The following is an 18,648-nucleotide window of genomic DNA, read 5'->3' on the forward strand; positions in this document are numbered from 1 at the left end:
CTCCTGAGAGCTCAACAAAAATACAAGACTGAAGTTACAACAAAATGACTTCGAGTTAATCTGTGGAAGAGCATATAAACATGCTGTAATATTGGCATGTGAGGTTGAGTTGTGTCTCTTCTCATAAATAAATATACCCTTTTTTTCTTAAAAGTGAAGCATAAGTTAAATGTCATTTTTTTTAAAAAAATGACACTTAACTTATGCTTCACTTTTAAGAAAAAGCAAATGTATCACTGTTGAGTTAAAATTTAAAAGGGCTTCCATTGGTCAGATACAATTTATCACAGAGAAAGATTTGGTCTATGACTATTAGTTGTGCATCCAAGATGTGTCACAAGAAAAGTATCGTCCCAGACCAGCTTTGCCTAAATCAAACACCTTTTGAATGTTCTTTTTGGTCAAGAATATTTTACTGGAGCAGTAATAAATTAAATCTCAGTGCTCCATTTTTTGTAAGATACAGACAGCAGTTATCTGGATCTAATTAGAAAACTATAGACATATCTAAGTATTTTTATGAAGTTATATTTAATTGCTTAAATCCTGTAAAATATTAAGGAAATTTGTTTCAACAGAGTTAAAATATGGTAATAACTTTTAAAATGGTATATAATGGAAAAAGAATAATGCATTTAACTTTTAACAATGAATACTTTGAGCTGAGATTACTTTTTTGATAATTAGTTCCATAGAAATTGATACAGCTTCAAAACAGTGAATAGGAGAGAAGATTATCGTTGTAATTTCTTGTCTTAGTTAAATCGAAATACCATCTGTGAATACTTTGTCTGAGTACCTATTCTTACATACAAATAACATAATCTAAGCATAAGACTACGTCCAAGCACAGTTTAAATAAGCCTGGGAGAATTTCAAGAGTTGCAAAAGTAGTGCAGATTAAAAACAGGGAGAAAAATAATAAAAAGCAGACCCCACAAAACAGCTTCTTGAAGCTTGAGGAGGCCCTTAGATATCTATCTGCTCATAGACTCAAACCCAAAGACTCCTTAAATTACAGTTATTCTCCTTCATTCTTTGTATCTTTCCTTGTCTATACAAGTACTCATAGCCGTGCAGACGATCTTAAACATAGCCTTATGGGAAGCTTGTGAGATATCAGACTAGGGTCTCCATTCACTTCCTGAAATTTACTTCCCAGCAGTCAGATGACCACAGGCAATGAAGTGAGAGGCCTAAAAATGTAGCTCAGCCATATTAAGCCAGCCGCTTCCCCAAGTCTGCATGATACCGCAAGTGCCGTCTCAGCTTCACTCTGTCACTCACCCTCTAGCTCAAGGGTCACCATACTTGAAAACTTTAAGACTTGTTGGCTTCAATTTCCCAGAATTCATTCTCTATGCTGAGTTGGGAATTCTGGGAGTTCAAATCCCAGAGCCTTGGTGGAGCAGTGGGCTAATGCCTCCTTAAGTAGTGCAGGTTCGCATCCCACCAGGCTCAAGGTTGACTCAGCCTTCCATCCTTCCGAGGTAGGTAAAATGAGGACCCAGATTGTTGGGGGCAATTAAGCTGATTTTGTAATAATGCCGCTTGGGTGTGTGTGAAAGCCCTAATGAGCAGGCATATACATAGAATGAAGGCTACTGCTAAGCTTGTAAGCCGCCCTGAGTCTTCGGAGAAGGGCGGGATATAAATGGAATTTAAAAAAAAATCCACTAGTCTTAAAGTTGCCAAGTTTAGAGGCCCTTGTTCTAAGCCAGGGGTGTCAAACTGCTGGCTCATGGGCTGGATGTGTCATGGCAAAACTGCGCCCACCCCATTGCTGTCAAGAGAAAAAAAGTCGCGATACATTGCGACACGTCACGTGAGATTGTGAGTTTGACACCCCTGCTCTAAGCTTATTACAAGGATAAGCCCTATGCTAAAAATCAAGACTACTATGCTGTTAATGATAAAAATATACAGGATTTCCCACCATCCAATTCTCATGCATACTTTCAATACAGAAGGAAGCCTTGAAGTCAAGGACCTGTCTGGCAACAACTTGTGTAGGTCACAAGTGCAGGTTTTTGTCTTTTCTCTTCTTCTAATTCTATTGCTGGGGTGCAATGTGGAGATGCTAGACATTTATCCTGGGATCCTTTTCATTATTATCTATCAGCATTATCTCCATGCAAGGGCAATTCCTTTGGTTCACCTTAATACTTTGGAGGACTGTTTAACCAAGAAAGGAGTGCATATATTTTCTTACCAAAACAAAACACACAGGCACATACACATACATCCCAAACCCCATACTTGTTTATCGTTAAGACATTTATAAGCCATTTGAATGGTACAAAGTGGTACAATATGCTTGCTTTAGCTTGTGTACAGTGAGCTCCTGTAAAATTGCACACAGTAATGTACTTTGTTACAAATACATACACTTTTCCCCCACAGTGACAAGCCTATCTAAAGAAGCTTCTCCTAAATAAAAAGCTTCTCCTTACGGAGTTGAAGTCTTCCTTTCAGTGAGTCATTTCCAATTGCAGCTTCCCTCTAGTACTTTTTCATTCAAGGGCGCTGTAGGTTTTCTTTGGTGATCACTGAGGTTTTAAGCTCCCTGTGCGTTCTAACTTGGTGCTGATCTGTAACGGCCCTCAGGTTGGAGGAGACACCATCGGAAGACTTGTAGAGGCTTCTGCTGCAGCTACTGCTACAGTTGTACTTTCTCTTCCATGTAGCATTAGGCGCAAGCAACGCCGAAATTCTTCATTCTTCCAAGTATAGAGCAGTGGGTTGAAGGCAGAGAGAGAACAGAAAAGGAGCCAGCTGGATAACTGCAGCCCCCGGGGGGCAGGCTGAAAGAAAAAGCTCAGGAGGCTTACCCACACCAGTGGTTGGGTTGCCAGGAGGAATATCAGACAAAGGAGCAACACAGAGATGCTGCTCAAATGGCGCTGGGCCCGACGGGGAGGTTGGCCAGTAGTATTCAGAAAGGGCATCTGTTGCAGCAGATGGAAGTCAAGGACACTAACCCGTTTGATGCTACCTTGAACCCGCTTCACAATCCTCATGTAGCAATGGAGCAGGAGAACTGTCTGGCTGAGAATCGCAAGGGCTATTGCTAAACTTGCATAGTTAGCAGTGTTGTTACTGGTGGCATTTTTAGACTCTTGCTGGATTGGTTGCCATCTTTCCAATCCTGGTGGAACCAAGGCAAGGAGAAGAGCAAATAGCCAGGTGAAACCTATCATCCAAGTAGTATGCTTCCTCTGATAAACAGTCTGGTATATGATGTGTGGTTTGGTGATGAGCACGTACCGGTTGAGGGCCACCAAGAGGTGGGAAAGTAATGAAACAAACAGCCCAAGAGCAACAAGACTCATCCGGAGTAAGCGGTAGCTTTCTGAATGAGCCGTAGAGGAACCAGAAGGTAGCAATCCCTGCATTGCTTCTTGTGGCATCCAAAAACCACACACACTTAGGTCAGCGATACAACCATTCACAATGAAAGCATTGCTGATGATATGCAGCTTTCTGGAAGTGAAGACCATATAAATAACCATGAAGTTGGATAAAGTTCCAGAGATAGCCAACAACAGATAGAGTAGAGACAAAGGCAGCCTAGTTCCTAGGGAGTCTTCATGACAAAGGAACAGTTGTAGGGGTCTGGAGCTCCGGGAAGAGGAGAAGGAAGAAGTGTTGACCATCTTGTTGCAGAGAGAAGTTAAACTGTCTCGAACCTCCAAACAAACATATTCCCTGCTTGATTCTAGAGGTGATAATTCAGAAACTAAGACATGTCTACAAGACTATACACAACAGACAGCCAAAGATGGAAAAGTCGAAGGCATCCCAAAGCATGCAGATAATATCTAAGAGAAGCAGACAAACTGGATCCCAGAGAAATCTATAAAACTCCCCGAGCATTCCAGATTTGGTGCCGACTGTAAGCAAGACTCAAAAAAGCATATATGGGATTCAGAAAATAAAGTGAGGAAGATGCAGCGCTGTCTGAACTAGCAATGAGATCCAAAAAGATGTAGTCTGGGTGAAGTGTAGCAGTTGCGAATAAGCAAATAATAATAATAATAAATCCAGAGCGAAAAGTAATTCAACCACATAGATGCCTTTCTAGATGCCCAGGAACTTCTATGGTAGCAATGAGCATCCTAAGACTGGAAGACGAAGAGCATTCCTCAACGAAGGAAAAGAAATACCAGAAATTCTAAAAGGTCTGAGCAGTGCATCTGACGATGTGGCGCTCTCTCTTGAGCTTTTCAAAATGCTTGCTGTATCTATCAGCACTAGGAGAATGTAGTGCTTCTGCGTCTGATCTTTATGAATTATTCAGAGATTATAGGAGGGAGAAGGGGAGTGAAAAGAAAATCCAACTTGTTTTGAAAAGGCAGCTGTTGCAGAAATTGATATTTCTCCCCCTACCCCTCCCTCCACCCACTGTGGTTCCTGAGTCACCTTTTGTTTGAGATGGTACTTCTGTTCTCTGCCCTCCTCCTACCACTGATGTTCAGCCCAAGCTGTACAGAAACTCTTGCTTACACATATTCTTAAGCCTAGGTTTGTTTTATGGTGAGAAAAGGTTTGATGCTTCTACCATTTTCAAAATATATGACCTAATTTTAGAGCATGTCTTAATTGCAATATTCAAACCTTGCTTTGATTACATGCTTCCTGCTCCTTGGCAACAAGGATTGTTATGTTACTGAGCTGGCCTGCTAATATAATCCCCTCTTCGCTAGGTAATGTCGTGTGTAAAATTAATATATTATACAACTTTCCAAATGTAGATGTTTGAAATTTTGTGTAATGTATTATTAATTTGCAGGAAAATATGTGCCATTTTGATCCCAATTTTGAAACCTGTATGGAAATGAAACAAATCGAAACTACAAATACAGAAATGAGTAACTAAATTTGACCGATATATTCTTTCACTCGTAGCTGTCCTAACTTCCCTGCAGCCTGTTCCATCATTTTCAAGAAAATAAAAATCAAGGAAAGTAACTGTAGTGAAAACCTGGTTGTCAGTAGTACTAGATGGGAGTGAAGGGTGTAACTCAGCGGTGGGGAACTATGGCCCCTTCGTGACTTGTGGACTTCAGCTCTCAGAATTCCTGAGCCAACCATGCTGGTTCAGGAATTCTGGGAGTTGAAGTCCACAAGTCATAAAAGGGCCATAGATCACCACCCCTGATCTAACTGGATATGAGACCTTCTAGATGAACTCAGGTTTTAGAGAACAGTTGGGACTACTCCTGGTGTACTGCCATCCTTGCTGCATAGCATCTTTCCTGTTGGAGCTGCAGGATTCCATTACTGAGTTGGTGGTGGACTCTATAAGGATAGTAGCTCTCAGGGATTTTAATATGCCTCCAGGGCAGGGTTCTTCAAACTTGGCCCTTTTATGACTTGTGGATTTCAACTCCCAGAATTCTTCAGCCAGGTATGCTGGCTGAGGAATTCTGAGAGTTGAAGTCCACAAGTCATAAAAGGGCCAGGTTTGAAGAACCCTGCTCCAGGGGATATTGAGTCCATAGCAGCTTAGGGCTCATGGCCACCCTGACAATCAGGCATCTGTTCCAAGTAATCAAAGGCTTGACATATACCAGGAGTTGCACTCTTAATAATTAATCTACTTTTTTCACACAGCAATTATGGTGTGATGTGTCATTGGAGAATATTAACATCAGTCCATTCCTGTGGACAGAATTCTTCCAACTTGATGTCACCAACTCTCTAGGGAAGACAGGGTATGCTGGATTGGCCCATCCCAGACAATTTAAAGACCATTTGGGGTTCTAGACGGAGCCTGGGATTTTCCCTGAGGATCTGGTGAGCAATTTGGCACAGCCTTGGCTGTAGCCTGGAATAGGCATGGGATGGAGGCCTTGGGCTTGTTTAATGACCACTCATCCAGTGATCATTCCAATTTATGATGGCATTGAATCAATGAAAATTATGACTGGTCCTTGTACGTACAGCTGTTGCAACATCCCCATGGTCACATTGATTGTGATTTGAGACTTTCCCTGCTGGTTTTCCATAAGCAAAGTCAATCAGGAAGTCAGCAGAATGTTGCAAGTCATGGTCATATGAGATCCTTGCTTAACTACCTGCATAGTGCTCACTTAACAATGGCAACTGGAGTTGCTGGAACTGCCATTGCTAAGCAGCATGGTCATGTTTTCTGAACTATTTTCTGTTTATCTAGGTATTCAGTAACACAGACTGCAAATTATTGATTTGTAATGGCGATGTACACATAGTCTTACAGAAATAATTAGATAAAGATTTTAAATGCTACCTTAATCTTACCCAATTTTTTAAAAAAATGATTACATAGGAACTCAATTTACAAATTGTTGTGTAGAGACTGGCAACAAATGTATTTGAAGAACAGAAGTAAATTTTTATTACTCTGATATAAAAATAAGCATTAATAGTTCCAAATGTTTTATAAGAAAGTGAGAATAACTGCATTTCATGAGAAAATATAAAATGGAATCTTTTAAATAAAATACAGATAACAAAGTTCAGAGACTATGACCACACTGAAATAAGAAAGCACCATTAATACTGCTTACCAATTCAATCATTTTTTAAAAACTAAATTTTATATTCAAATCTAATTAAAAATGGTTTTGCTCTATAATCCGCCTTGCTTTCAACTTTTTCTCCAGTTCAAAAAAACCACTCTGTATCTTTGTTTAACCACTCTAATGCTGTTCTCTATAAGGAAACATTCTATATGCTGAAGGTTATTCCTAGTAGAGATAAAAAAATAACAGACGAGATCAAGAAGGACCATGGTTCAAGCATGTCAATAACGAGACAACAAAGTGCTGGTATTAACAATAGTATTGTATTTCATAATATCTGATTAAAATAAAGGATAAACCTATGCATAATTCTGACATTCATTAGCATTTATATTTCTACATTGGAAAAATAATACATCTGTCTCATAAGTAGTTTAATAACAAAATACATGTCAAATTTTAGAGGTAGAATTACCTTAGAATTTGCCTATTATTCACTCATATATAGTACATTTGATGTACATTTGATAAAATATTGCATTCAGTAATTAAAGCAGCTGACAACAAAACACAAAACACCAAAAATTTACCCATCATAATTGGAACTACATATTTCCCTCAAATATTTAAATACCAATCATTGTTAGTTAATATGAAATAATCTATCAGCCTTTGATCTTCCCCTTGATGTGATTCATCAAATTAGCAAACTTCCAGTTAACTGGAACTGTGCATTTTGTTCCATCTTGGAAGCCAAAGTTGCCAGATTCAGAACAAACCATTACATTAAACATGAGAATGTATTTTATCATACTAACCTGTTATAAAACAAAGAATGATAATTTCTTTTTTTAGATTAAATAAGAGTATTTTGACTAACCACAGGATCCAGGGTTAATATAGTTTGCACAAGGAAGAGTGGAATGGCGGCATAACATGCGTAAAAAAAATATTCTTTCCTTGGTAGCCATTAATAGGGGAGCATTCTTGTAATCATAATACAAATGGTATGTGAATGTTATCAATTAGCGCATCCAGAATGGCACTAAATTAGTACTACAGACCCAAGACAATGCAGTTTCAAAAATAAATTGTGAATAGAGGCAGATAAGGTTTTACAGTCAGAGGGCCGTACTTCAATTTTCTTTATATTTTGCCATTTAGGACCTCAAGGCCTCTTAGCCAGTGACATGGTGAGATCATTAGAACAAATAATGAGAAGGAAACTTAGGAACAAGGAAGAAAAGACAGACTTTTTTTTTTTCTTCAGAGAAAAACAAGAAAGTCCAGTTGCCTTGTGAAAAAGGACCTTTGGAACAAGAAAGAAGTGCAAAACCTTATAAAAGCTTGATGGACATATTCTGTTCCTTATTTCTCAAACTGACAGCCCCGCCCCCAAAAATTAAGTAGTTGAAAATTGTCATTTTACTCTCAAAGTGGGGGTGTTCTTGGGGAACAAAAATGGGACTGGAGACTATTTGCAGCTCATGGCCCATTCTCCTCTGCTTTCAAATGAACTGGGAATTAAATGTTCAAGATTACATTAGCCACTAAGCTTCGCAGCATTTGCAAAGAATAATATTGATAGTATGGTTGAATGTATAAAAAATAGTGGAAAATAAGGAGGGATATACAGCTTTAAAAATGTTCTTACAATCTATAATTAAAATGTGAGTGAAAGACTTCCTGCCTCTTGGTCTCAATGTATAAGAAAAAGAAAAGCTGTCTGTCTTATTTCACTGAATAACCCAATGAAAATCAGATGACATTGTAGTCTCACAAATTCAATCAGTATATTAAATCTTCTCTGCTATGACAACCTTTTTCTCATGTTGTAACATTATACAACTTTTAGACAAAGCTATACAGAAAGGAAAACACAAGAAATAAAATCCTTTGACAAACAAATTATAGAGCCCAATTATTAAGAGATACAGGTTTTAATTAAACTTAGTTTCTCTTTGTAATTAAAGATGCTAAGGCAAGTCTGTTACAGACTTCCTGCAGACCTTTAAAAATGAACATTTTAAACATCAGCGTTTGAAATTAAAAAGTGGTATGACAAATATATTTGTTTTTCACTAGTAAAATTCATAAACCTAAAGCACAGTGATAGACAGATACAATAAAGCCAACAAGTAGCAGGATTGGTATAGCCAGGATCAAGAGATGAACAATTCTGCTTCCAAATCTGCAGACATAATTGAGCAGATGGTTGGGGTCTCTGGAGTCACACTCACAAGTTGTGAAGTACTATCAGCCATGCTTGCCCAGGATGACTGCAGATGGACATGTTTCTCTGGATCTTGGCTCACGTTTGAAGTATAAAACAATATTTGAAAAATACACATTTTTGGTAAAAAAAACACCACCCCACCTTGATTTCTAAAACAAAATATACTCTATTTTTATACAATATGCATGTTTTTGTGTACACATGGACACACATCTTTTACTCAATACATATACATTATAATACTGAACCCAGAACCATCATTATAAATTGCTATTGCTACAGTTCATTAGAAGTATTCTCAATATTAAAATCTTGATCTGTACACAAAATTGTAATATTCAGAAGTTCAATTACAACATATTTGCAGTAGTCACTACTGAAGTCCCTGATTATGCAAAGAGTTGGGGGTTAAGTTCTAATCATGTATGAAGAAGTATTTCTCCAGTGAAGTGTCTGCTTCAACATTCTTCCTCTTTGAAGAAAAATGATTTTTAAGAGATGTCCAGCTTTCACCGAAGCAGTAAGGCTTTAGTACTGAACATATTCAGACTGAAGGGACTGTGTAGGTAAAAACAAAAGCTGGTATTAAGATTCAGTTAAAAGTACTTCAATTTCAATCATATGAACTTTTTAAAAATCAGACATTTGCTGTCACAAACAAAAAAAACAGCTTTAGAGAATTTAAGACACATACATCCAAGTGTACTCTTCTTATAACATAACAAAAACTCACATGAGGGGCCCAGAAGCTGTAAATCACTAACCTGAAACTAACCCCAGTTGAAAACTGTAGCTAAAATATACATCTTTTTAGACAAATGAATTATTCCCTATTCCACTCTTCTGTAAGGCTTTTGCCTTCCTGTTAGATGTAAGCCTGGAGCAGTGACGTAACCTTCTCTTCAGAAAGCAAAAAACAACAGTAAGAGCTGAAGAAAAGATACCTTGGCTCACAAATTAAGAATTTTATTTCTTAACAGAATAACAGTTCCTATTCATTTTACCTCCAGGTTTAGAAAGCAACCTACAAATATTTGTAAATATTGTAATAAGCACTTTTTCTGGTTATGAAAATTCAAATAAAGATATATGGAAGAGAACAGAATATTTGGGTAACCTTATAAAACTATTTTTTTAAGTGATAAGACAATAGTTGTGCAGAAACTGGGCATTCAATAGTTCTTTATATTTTGTCTTTGTTAATTAAGAACATTCTAGCTGCCTTTGCTTTCAAGTGCTTTAAAACATAGGGCAGAGTCCTAATTATCTCTAAAATCTACTCCTGTACAGAAAATCTTATTGTATCTTAATTACATTCATTTCAGCTTCAATAAGGAAAGTATTCTTCAGTTTCATTTTGTTCAAATATGAATCAAGCAGGAATACATTTTAAAAGATGATGACACACTTTATATATATTTGAGAGAAGAAAATGGAGGAAGAAATAAAAATGAAGATATAGTTAATGTAAGCAACAGTAAGAGGGACAGGTAGAAAATTAGTAGAATTTAAAGCTTGCCGTGAAATCTAATTTCTAATAATTTGTGCTTCTGTCTGCTGATATCTGTAACAAATATTGGTTCAACTGCTAATATTTTCTCTACAAAGAGAAAGTAATTTTCAGCTTACTTTTGTCTCTCTAGTGGTAGTGTGGCATGGAATCTATCTGATTTCTGTATTTTTCAATAATAAGCTCATTTACCTGGTAATAACTTCCAGTAAAGACAACTGGACTTATTTCCAGTTAAAGAAACTGGAAGAAACTCCTCCCCTCATATGCCAGCAAATGATAGACTTCACTAGATTGCCTGGGTGACCTTACAAAGCCAGTACATATGCAAAAATAGCATGCAAATTAGTACACTTGTATAACAGAATTGGCTTAATGAAGTAAAACTTCAATTGTGAATACTCAAGTATATTTTAACAGTGTTACCTAATTATTTAAGCTGAAAAAACACACTGATTTGTCAGAATGAAGTTTTCGAATTAAGTTTTGAGAAATAAACCAGGTACTATAAATCCAGTACAATCAAAATCATAGGGCTGGTTTAAAAATGCATGTCGTGTATACTCAGCAACATTAGGAAACATCCTTGTTTGAACACAGTATGTCTACCTATTTTATACAAGTCAACAGAGATTTTAAAAATCAGAAAAAAGCATGGGTAATAGGAAAAATGCTTCCTAGCAGGGTTTCTAGTCTACTTTTTCTGTTTTTCATCCATGTGAAAGAAATGTCAGTTATTTATTTATTTATTTAATTGGTTTTATATACCGCCCTATTCCCGAAGGACTCAGGGCGGTTTACAGGGCAAAGTTAAAAACAATATAAGTTAAATATAATAAGTTAAATATATAACTTATAACAATATAAGTTAAAAATAATATAAGTTAAAATAAAGTTAAAATTAAATTAAATAACAATTAATAGCCCCAAAAGTTAAAAATTTAAAAATTTAAAACCCCTCAGTCCAGGCCAGATAAATCAAATAACCAGGTTTTTAGGTCCCGGCGAAACGAACGAAGGTCATATACTTATTATTTACATTTATTATTCAAATCCGCACATTTTATTCCACTGAGGCTGTTAAAGCTTTCTCTAAGTCAGTCACATGTATTACTATTGGGTTTTGTTTTTTTCATTTTTAAGATAGAAATTTTATGGAGGCACCTTTTCTCAGTATTATAACCTCTTTGTGCCTTTTCACAAAAGAAAATAGCAATATATCACAAGTGTAAATATGTACACTTATACCGAGTAACTAAGGAGTACTTCAAATATCAAATATCAATTTTATTGAATCATTCATTGTCTAAAATAGAATATTCTGTTGCATCTTTTTCTGTCAAGATAGAATGTTCTGTTCTATCTTGATCTGTTATGAACTATAAAAGGCTGTCCTTTTCTTCTTCAGAGCAATAACAGAAACAATAATAATGAACTTCAATATATATTTTCAGAAATATTTTTATGGAATTGAAGTTTTACTTCGATGAAGAGAGTGAAAGGTTGATGGTCTTCAAATTTGGTTGTGACTTTACATGACAACTCTTTTTTAATTCAATCAATACTGGTATTTTCAAACATAAGACAAAATTGGCCCTTATGGTTAAATTCACTCTGATAGTTTACTCATTTGTTTTCAATTTTTCTGCTAATATGTATAAACCTAAATCTGATTTTCTACTGCAATTACACCATGTCAAGTATGCATTTTAATTTATATAAAGCAACATGTCTCCGTTTATTATCTATGTGTGTGCCATGTTATATTTATTAAACCAAAATATTATTATTTTGACAGTGCTTTGTTTGTCGTAGAACGCACCGGAACAACATTCTGGCACCTTTTTTCAATGGAGTTTATGGGGCTAAAAAAAGTTCAGTCAGACCTTCCAACTTCTCGTGAAAAAAAAATCTGTTCACCATCACTCCATCTTGACTCTGAAATGGCGGAGGGGGACTAGACCTACCCCACCCATTCCATCCGCCGTAGTATGGCAGTCCGGCTCGGGGGGGGGGCTGAGTTCTGGCACCTTTTTTTCTTACAAAAAAGCACTGTATTTTGATATTTCCAGCTATATAAATATATCACTGTGAACTAAACACTTCTCAGCAAACCCAGCAGCAAATGTAGTATTTATAGCCAGCATCTATGTCTTTCAGCATCCCTTTGCTCAGGAAAGCAGGTAAAGACCATTTCAGTCAACAGATATCTTCTTCTCACACTTCTCAAAACTATGATGGATTTATACAATCCCATTTCTTACTACTGGTAGCAACTACTTAGAGTAAGAGAGTGGATGGAACTTAATGACACTGAATAATAGCAATAGCACATAGACTTATATACTGCTTCACAGTGCTTTTCAGCCCTCTCGAAGCAGAGTCAGCTTATTACCCCCAGCAATCTGGCTCCTCATTTTACCAACCTCGGAAGGATGGAAGGCTGAGTCAACCTTGAGCCCATGAGGATCAAACTGCCGAATTGCAGGCCGCCAGCAGAAGTAGCCTGTAGTACTGCATACTAACCACTGCACCACCATGGCTCATAATAACAATAAAGTTACCACCACCTTTTAGACTAGAAACAAATATTTAATGCGCTGAAACTATGAACACTATGAAGTCCAAGCTAGATGTTTTGGGGTAGATAAATATTGGTCTGATCCACTTCATTTCACAAGGAACCACTGCAATATGTTATCTTTTATATTTATGTTTGAATAGATTTTCTCTTTATATTGTTCTAACTTTTCAAACATTCGGGATGTTTCCTGGATTTCTCTTAATGTGTAATATTCTAACAAAACAACTGTGATCTAAGTTATGAAGAACTTTCTATTTTTAACATGCTCTTATCTTCCAAAAATAACTTACATTTTATGTACTATGCTGCAGAAATGTATTTTTATAATACAGAATGGTACATACTGTGTCTTTAAGCTCTCTGAGCAGAAAGATGTAAACAAGAACAAAACTGGTCACATGGTGCCTCCTGGTGGTCAAGGTAACTGAGAACACCACATAGGACACATACTGTATAAAAGTAGACAAATCCCGTGTGTGTGTGTGTGTGTGTGTGTGTGTGTGTGTGTATACACACACACAAACACACACACACCATTCTGACAGCTTGTAGGTATTCCTTCTTACAACCACTGAATTGCAGGGCCTGGATAGCTCCTAAAGCTAATGTATTGCATGAGGTCACCTGACTGGCAAAAATCCATGTATTCAATTTCCAGCAGAGGATCTGAACCCCAAAGAATAACACCTGGCTACCCACATGTGAGGAGTCCCAATAAGGATGACAATGATCACATGGTGCTTTCTGATGGTATTTAATTATAAGAACAATTTTCAGGTATGGAAAACATACTTGTTCTGTTGTTGTTTTTTAGTGGTGACTGGAATGAACTTATTTTAAAATAAAATCCTGAGATTACCGTAGTTTAGTTTCAAATTTGTGCAATATATTATTTCATCAGAAAAAATATTTTCAAGAATTCTTTTTAAAACAGAGTGGTATATGCCAGATGCTCTCAACAAAATGAACTCATATTGACCAGTAAAATAAATAAAATAAATGGCTTAGTTCTTTACTTTCATACTACATTCAAAAATTGATCTTCTAAGAGATAAATCTTACAAGTTCAAGTAGGTAGACAACAGCTGAAGTTGGAAATACTATAATTCCTTGCTGTTGCAACAAAGGCTTTTGCAGAGGAGATAATAGTTCTACACAAATGGCTTAAATTATATCTTAGGATACCAGTTTTTTGGCATTTTTTTAAAGTTATGTAAAATGGTGATGGTAGTCAGATGTACTTATTTATCCATTTCATTCACACAGAGGAAATATATATTCTAAACAAGAACATAAGACTAAATTTAGAGTAGACTGAGAACCAATACTGATTTTTCCCCTTTGTGGCCTATTATCTTACAGGTAATAGGTAATCCTGACCTCATGACAGTCATTTGGACTGGAATGTCCATCATTAAGCAATGCAGTCATGAAGTGCAATATCATGAGGCCATATCACCAAGTGATGGCGGCTGTGGCGGTTCTCACTGCTGTTAAGTAAATATCGTGGGTCATTAAGCAAGGACTTATATGGTTGTGACTTCCTGCCAGCTTTCCACAAGCATAGTCACTGGGGAAGCTGGCTGGAAGTCATGAGTCCTGGATGGCTTGCGAAGAATCCAGTGGGCAGGTGAGTACTATGAAGTGAGGTGAGCTGCAGCACTGTGTGAGTGTGTATGGGCTAGAGAGGGAATGCTGCAGTACACTATGGAGTATGAGATCTCTGGGCTCTCGCATTCCATAGGCAGTTCCCTGGGAGAAAAGGTAGCAGGAGCGACTTGCAACCTTCCTTGCAGGGTTCTCCAGTGACTTTGCTCATGTGAAGCCAGAAGGGAAGGTTACAGATGGCGATCACATGACAGCAGGATGCTGCAACCATCACATAAGCTAGTTGCCAAATGCCTGGAACTTTGAATTTTGAGGACTGATTATAAGCACCACTTGTTCAGCACTGTCACAACTTTGAACGGTCACTGAATGAGTGGTTATCAAACGAAAAGTACCTACAGAAATTAGAATTAGAATAACAGGGACCTTGGAGGTCTTCTAGTCCAATGCCCTGCTTAGGCAGGAAACAATGTAATTAATTCTTCTAACTTAGATAATTCAAAATCCTATTGAATCTCTCCATGCTCTTTGCATGTATTTAGAAAAAATGTAAAAAAAAACCCAACAACAACCTTGTACCTATAGGAACACCTGACACTTTCAGCATTTTGTTTACAGTGAGCTGAAATGGATATAAAAAGGAAGGTGCGCTAATGGAAGACACTACAAAAATTAGAGAATGAAACTATTATCTTTTTCCCTCCGAAGTGTCCCAGAAACCACAACAAAAAGTAGCTTGACTGGTTTTTGATTTGAGATAATAAGATACGAGTTGCGCAAGAGGAAGAGATCATAAATGAGAAAAAAGACCAGGAAAGAAGGTCTAAGAATTGTTAGGAGAAAACTTTGGAGAAAGCTTTGGTTGAAGGGAAGTTCTATAAGGTCTCCGAAAGGGCTGCTGAACTGTGAACTTACAGGAATTGATCGACTCAGGTATCTTGCTGAAGAAGCAGCGAGCCCCGTAAAAGATCTGAAGGTGTTGTACTCCTCTGCCAGGACGTTGGGAGAATTGACATAGTTGTTGAGGTTGGTAGTGCTATTGCCTCTCCTGTTGTACAGGTTGTTGTTCAGCTCATGATAATTTCCGGCAGGCAACAGTGCACTGCCATTCAAATGACTGGAGAGTTGGCTTACAGAATAACCTGTCCTAGAGGATGATAATGTCAGTTTGCTCTCAGCATCATCTGAAGCAGCATGCAGGTTCCCTAGAGAACTGGCTAACCTGGAGTTTATGGAAAAGCTGAATGGAAAACACACGTGGGGTAAAAAGACACACAAAATGTACGCACATGTGATGATCAATGCAAGACATGCTTTAAAAGGCACTTAGGGAGAAAAATCACTTTCTCGATATTAAATGGGGGCAACATACAGCTTAATTCTTTCGGTAACTTATGGGGAAACCATTGGGAACATTTTAGGATAAAGAACAGTTGCAAAATAATTGCAGTGCTTTGAAGAAATACATAGATGTTTATCTCCAGTGATGCTGGAACTTTATGCAACACTTTTCTTGCTGGTTATTTTTATCAGCTGTTATTTAAAGGGGATTTCCTTTAGGTTTCTATAAGCTGGAGTAGGCCAGTATGTGGGAAATTATTTTGAAAAACATGCATGTAGTTCTTTTAACATGAGATCAATGGGATGACATGAATGTAATTTTATTAGTGCTCACAGACACTTATTCCCATAGTCAAACTAAGGTATCTGAAGCAAGTATTTAAAGTTACATCATTTAAAGTTACGTCATTTAAAGTTACATCATTTAAAGTTACATTCAGAATTTCTTACACAAGAGATCCCAAATTGCAAATGGAAAAATACAGTATTTGTTCCTATACTCCCTCTTCCCAAAAGCTAAAAGACATAGCAGAGTAAAAAAAATACCTTTTAAAATGTGGAACTGAAGATGGAGCATGTCTATTTATTCTCTTTGCTGCAGGTGATGCCGAAACCATAACTTTGGTGGCTTTCAAAGGAGATATGGACCCTTGAGAGAGAGCTGCTGTATTCAGTCTGAAAATATACCAATAGGAAGCAAAAATATGTTCATATGATTGAAACAATATTTACTTTTCTACCCTTCATTTAGTTTTCATACCAGGATCACTGAATATAAATATTTACATAAATAAATATTACAACTTCCTCAGGGTTTGCGTATGATGAATTGTGTCTTCTACAATTGGGATCTAAAGATGTCTGGACACAGTAAAACATGGAGGAACAGGAAAATATTTTATTCTATGAGCACAGTTCTGTGTGTGAATCAGAACACTATGCCAAGGGATCTTCCTATCCTTTGGGTACTTTTCAGGGCTCGTGTTTGGTCTTGGACTGTAAATAAAATTTTGACCTAATTCAGGGGGGTCTCTAAAGAAGAATATAACTGAAAAAGTCTTTCATATTTGAAGAAAGCTACATATGAACCTTTGGGTACAAATTTCAAGCAGTGAACAGCATGGAGGTTTATTGCATAAGTATGTTCCCCCCACCCCCAATTTCTGTTTTTGAACGTTATTAATTCATTTAAAATTGTGGATGCCTACATAGTAAAACAGATTCTTAAAATATAAGTGCAGCCTCTTGCAGATGTTATTATTTTTCAGTACCAAATGCACATGTTAATTCCAATATTTTGATTCCCCCCTAATTATTTCCTATTTTTTATTTCATTTTACAAGGCAAGCCCCCCCCCAAATCAGAAAATTAACAGATATATCACTGAATATCCATTTCAAAAGTGACAACTATTTTGATTACAATCATGTTTGAAATTTAGCGGCAAATAATCCATCTCTGAATATCTGTATTGACTTGTCTACTGGTCTTCCCCACTAAGACACTGCTACCCTATATTTTTGCCTCTGGAATGTAAAATCACTCGAGGCTCTGCTAATCATCTTTGCTGTTCAGGTTCTGGATGAAATCATTTAAAGAGGTGGGAGAAAGTGCCGTTAATAGGTTGATAATAAATCTCCCTCTCTCTTTTCTCCATCTTGTAACAAATTCTTTGAAAAATAGTGGAAACCCCTAACACAGTGTAAATGCCAATGGAATTAGGATAAACAAACTGAAACACATGATCCTCAAAATGGATTAATAATGGCTTGAAGTATAGGTTATGTGTAGAATTTAAAGATTTAAATCAACAGTTTGGACATGCTTTTTCAATTTTGTAGTAACAGAATTTAGTAATAGAGAAGGTGGTTAGATATATATTTTATATTTCTAGTTAGCCAACTGCACCTCTTCCTAAAAAGGATGGCCCTGAAAATCATTCAAAGATTCGTAGCATCCAGCTTTATACCACACAATGCAATTTCCATAAAATCACCTCTGACTTGAAATTTCAGAGGTATTTCAAAGAATGAACCTGCTATTGAATTAACCAGGCTCCAAATCCATAATATCTGCAGACAATTGAGAAAGCTGATTTATACAGTGGTATCTTTGGTACTCATCATTAATTGGTTTCAGGAGGTGCAACGAGTAGCAAAAATGATAAATACTTAACAAATTTTTCCTATAAGGAATAATGTAGTGAGTCACAAGGCAGCCGACAACGACAAGTTCTAGCTTGTGCAATTAAGTACCAAACAAACAATGAGTACCAGGACAAAATTTTCATGTCAAAATGCATTGAGTACCAAATTCGATGAGTTTCAAAGCAGTTGAGTACCAAGGTACCACTGTACCTTTAAACTGCATCCCATCCTTCAGGTTAGCCTTCCTTAATGCTGGCATTTCTGCGTCAGCTCAAAGCAGTTTTCTCCTGGCAGGCATTTGAGGCTGTCTCCCTCACGTTTAGTTTTTAAATTGCTGCCAATAGTTTTCAGGAAAAGACAGCTGCTCTAAGGAGCTGCAGGCAAGTGACAGATAATGCTTTTTTGGAACTGAATCCAAAGTCCCATACATCTTCAAAAGGTAACTTGCCCCATGGAAATGTATCAGTGCTAGTATACTGCAACATATGAATCAGGCTTCAATGAGACAGTTCAATTTGCTTTAAATATTAGTATAGTTTTATCTATGAAGAATTACATATCAAGCCATGAAGCTGTATGTAAGATAGTTTTCCAAAATTTAATTTTTGCCCACTGAAGTCTCAAAGAATAGACAATAGACATGTGTCGTGTGCTATACATGTATAGACCCAGTTTATCCACAAGCACGATTGCATGGGATCACAAATATAAATGTT

General features: G+C 36.9%; 2 protein-coding genes across 4 annotated transcripts in view; both read right to left on the bottom strand.

Moving 5' to 3' along the window:
- Nucleotides 1-2,603: 2,603 nt before the first annotated feature.
- Nucleotides 2,604-3,656, bottom strand: GPR88 (G protein-coupled receptor 88; the record flags this gene model as incomplete). The annotated part of the gene is made up of 1 exon (XM_081326091.1): nucleotides 2,604-3,656. The coding sequence occupies one exon, from the start codon at nucleotides 3,654-3,656 to the stop codon at nucleotides 2,604-2,606; it is 1,053 nt and encodes a 350-aa protein (XP_081182217.1).
- Nucleotides 3,657-6,551: 2,895 nt separating this feature from the next.
- CDC14A (cell division cycle 14A) overlaps nucleotides 6,552-18,648 on the bottom strand; it is an 81,036-nt gene continuing 68,939 nt past the window's right edge. The window contains exons 14-16 of one of the 3 annotated variants that reach the window (XM_081325772.1): nucleotides 16,332-16,460; nucleotides 15,360-15,591; nucleotides 6,553-9,300 (exon numbers count right to left, since the gene is read on the bottom strand). In XM_081325772.1, the coding sequence (XP_081181898.1) occupies nucleotides 9,271-9,300; nucleotides 15,360-15,591; nucleotides 16,332-16,460 (391 nt within the window). In that variant the 3' untranslated portion in view covers nucleotides 6,553-9,270. Of the gene's footprint in view, nucleotides 9,301-15,359; nucleotides 15,685-16,331; nucleotides 16,461-18,648 lie in introns of all 3 variants that reach the window. The other 2 variants (XM_081325771.1, XM_081325773.1) reach the window with 2 other exon arrangements.

The sequence above is a fragment of the Vipera berus genome, assembly GCF_964194415.1.
Source record: "Vipera berus genome assembly, chromosome: 3".
Taxonomy (NCBI): Eukaryota; Metazoa; Chordata; class Lepidosauria; order Squamata; family Viperidae; genus Vipera; species Vipera berus.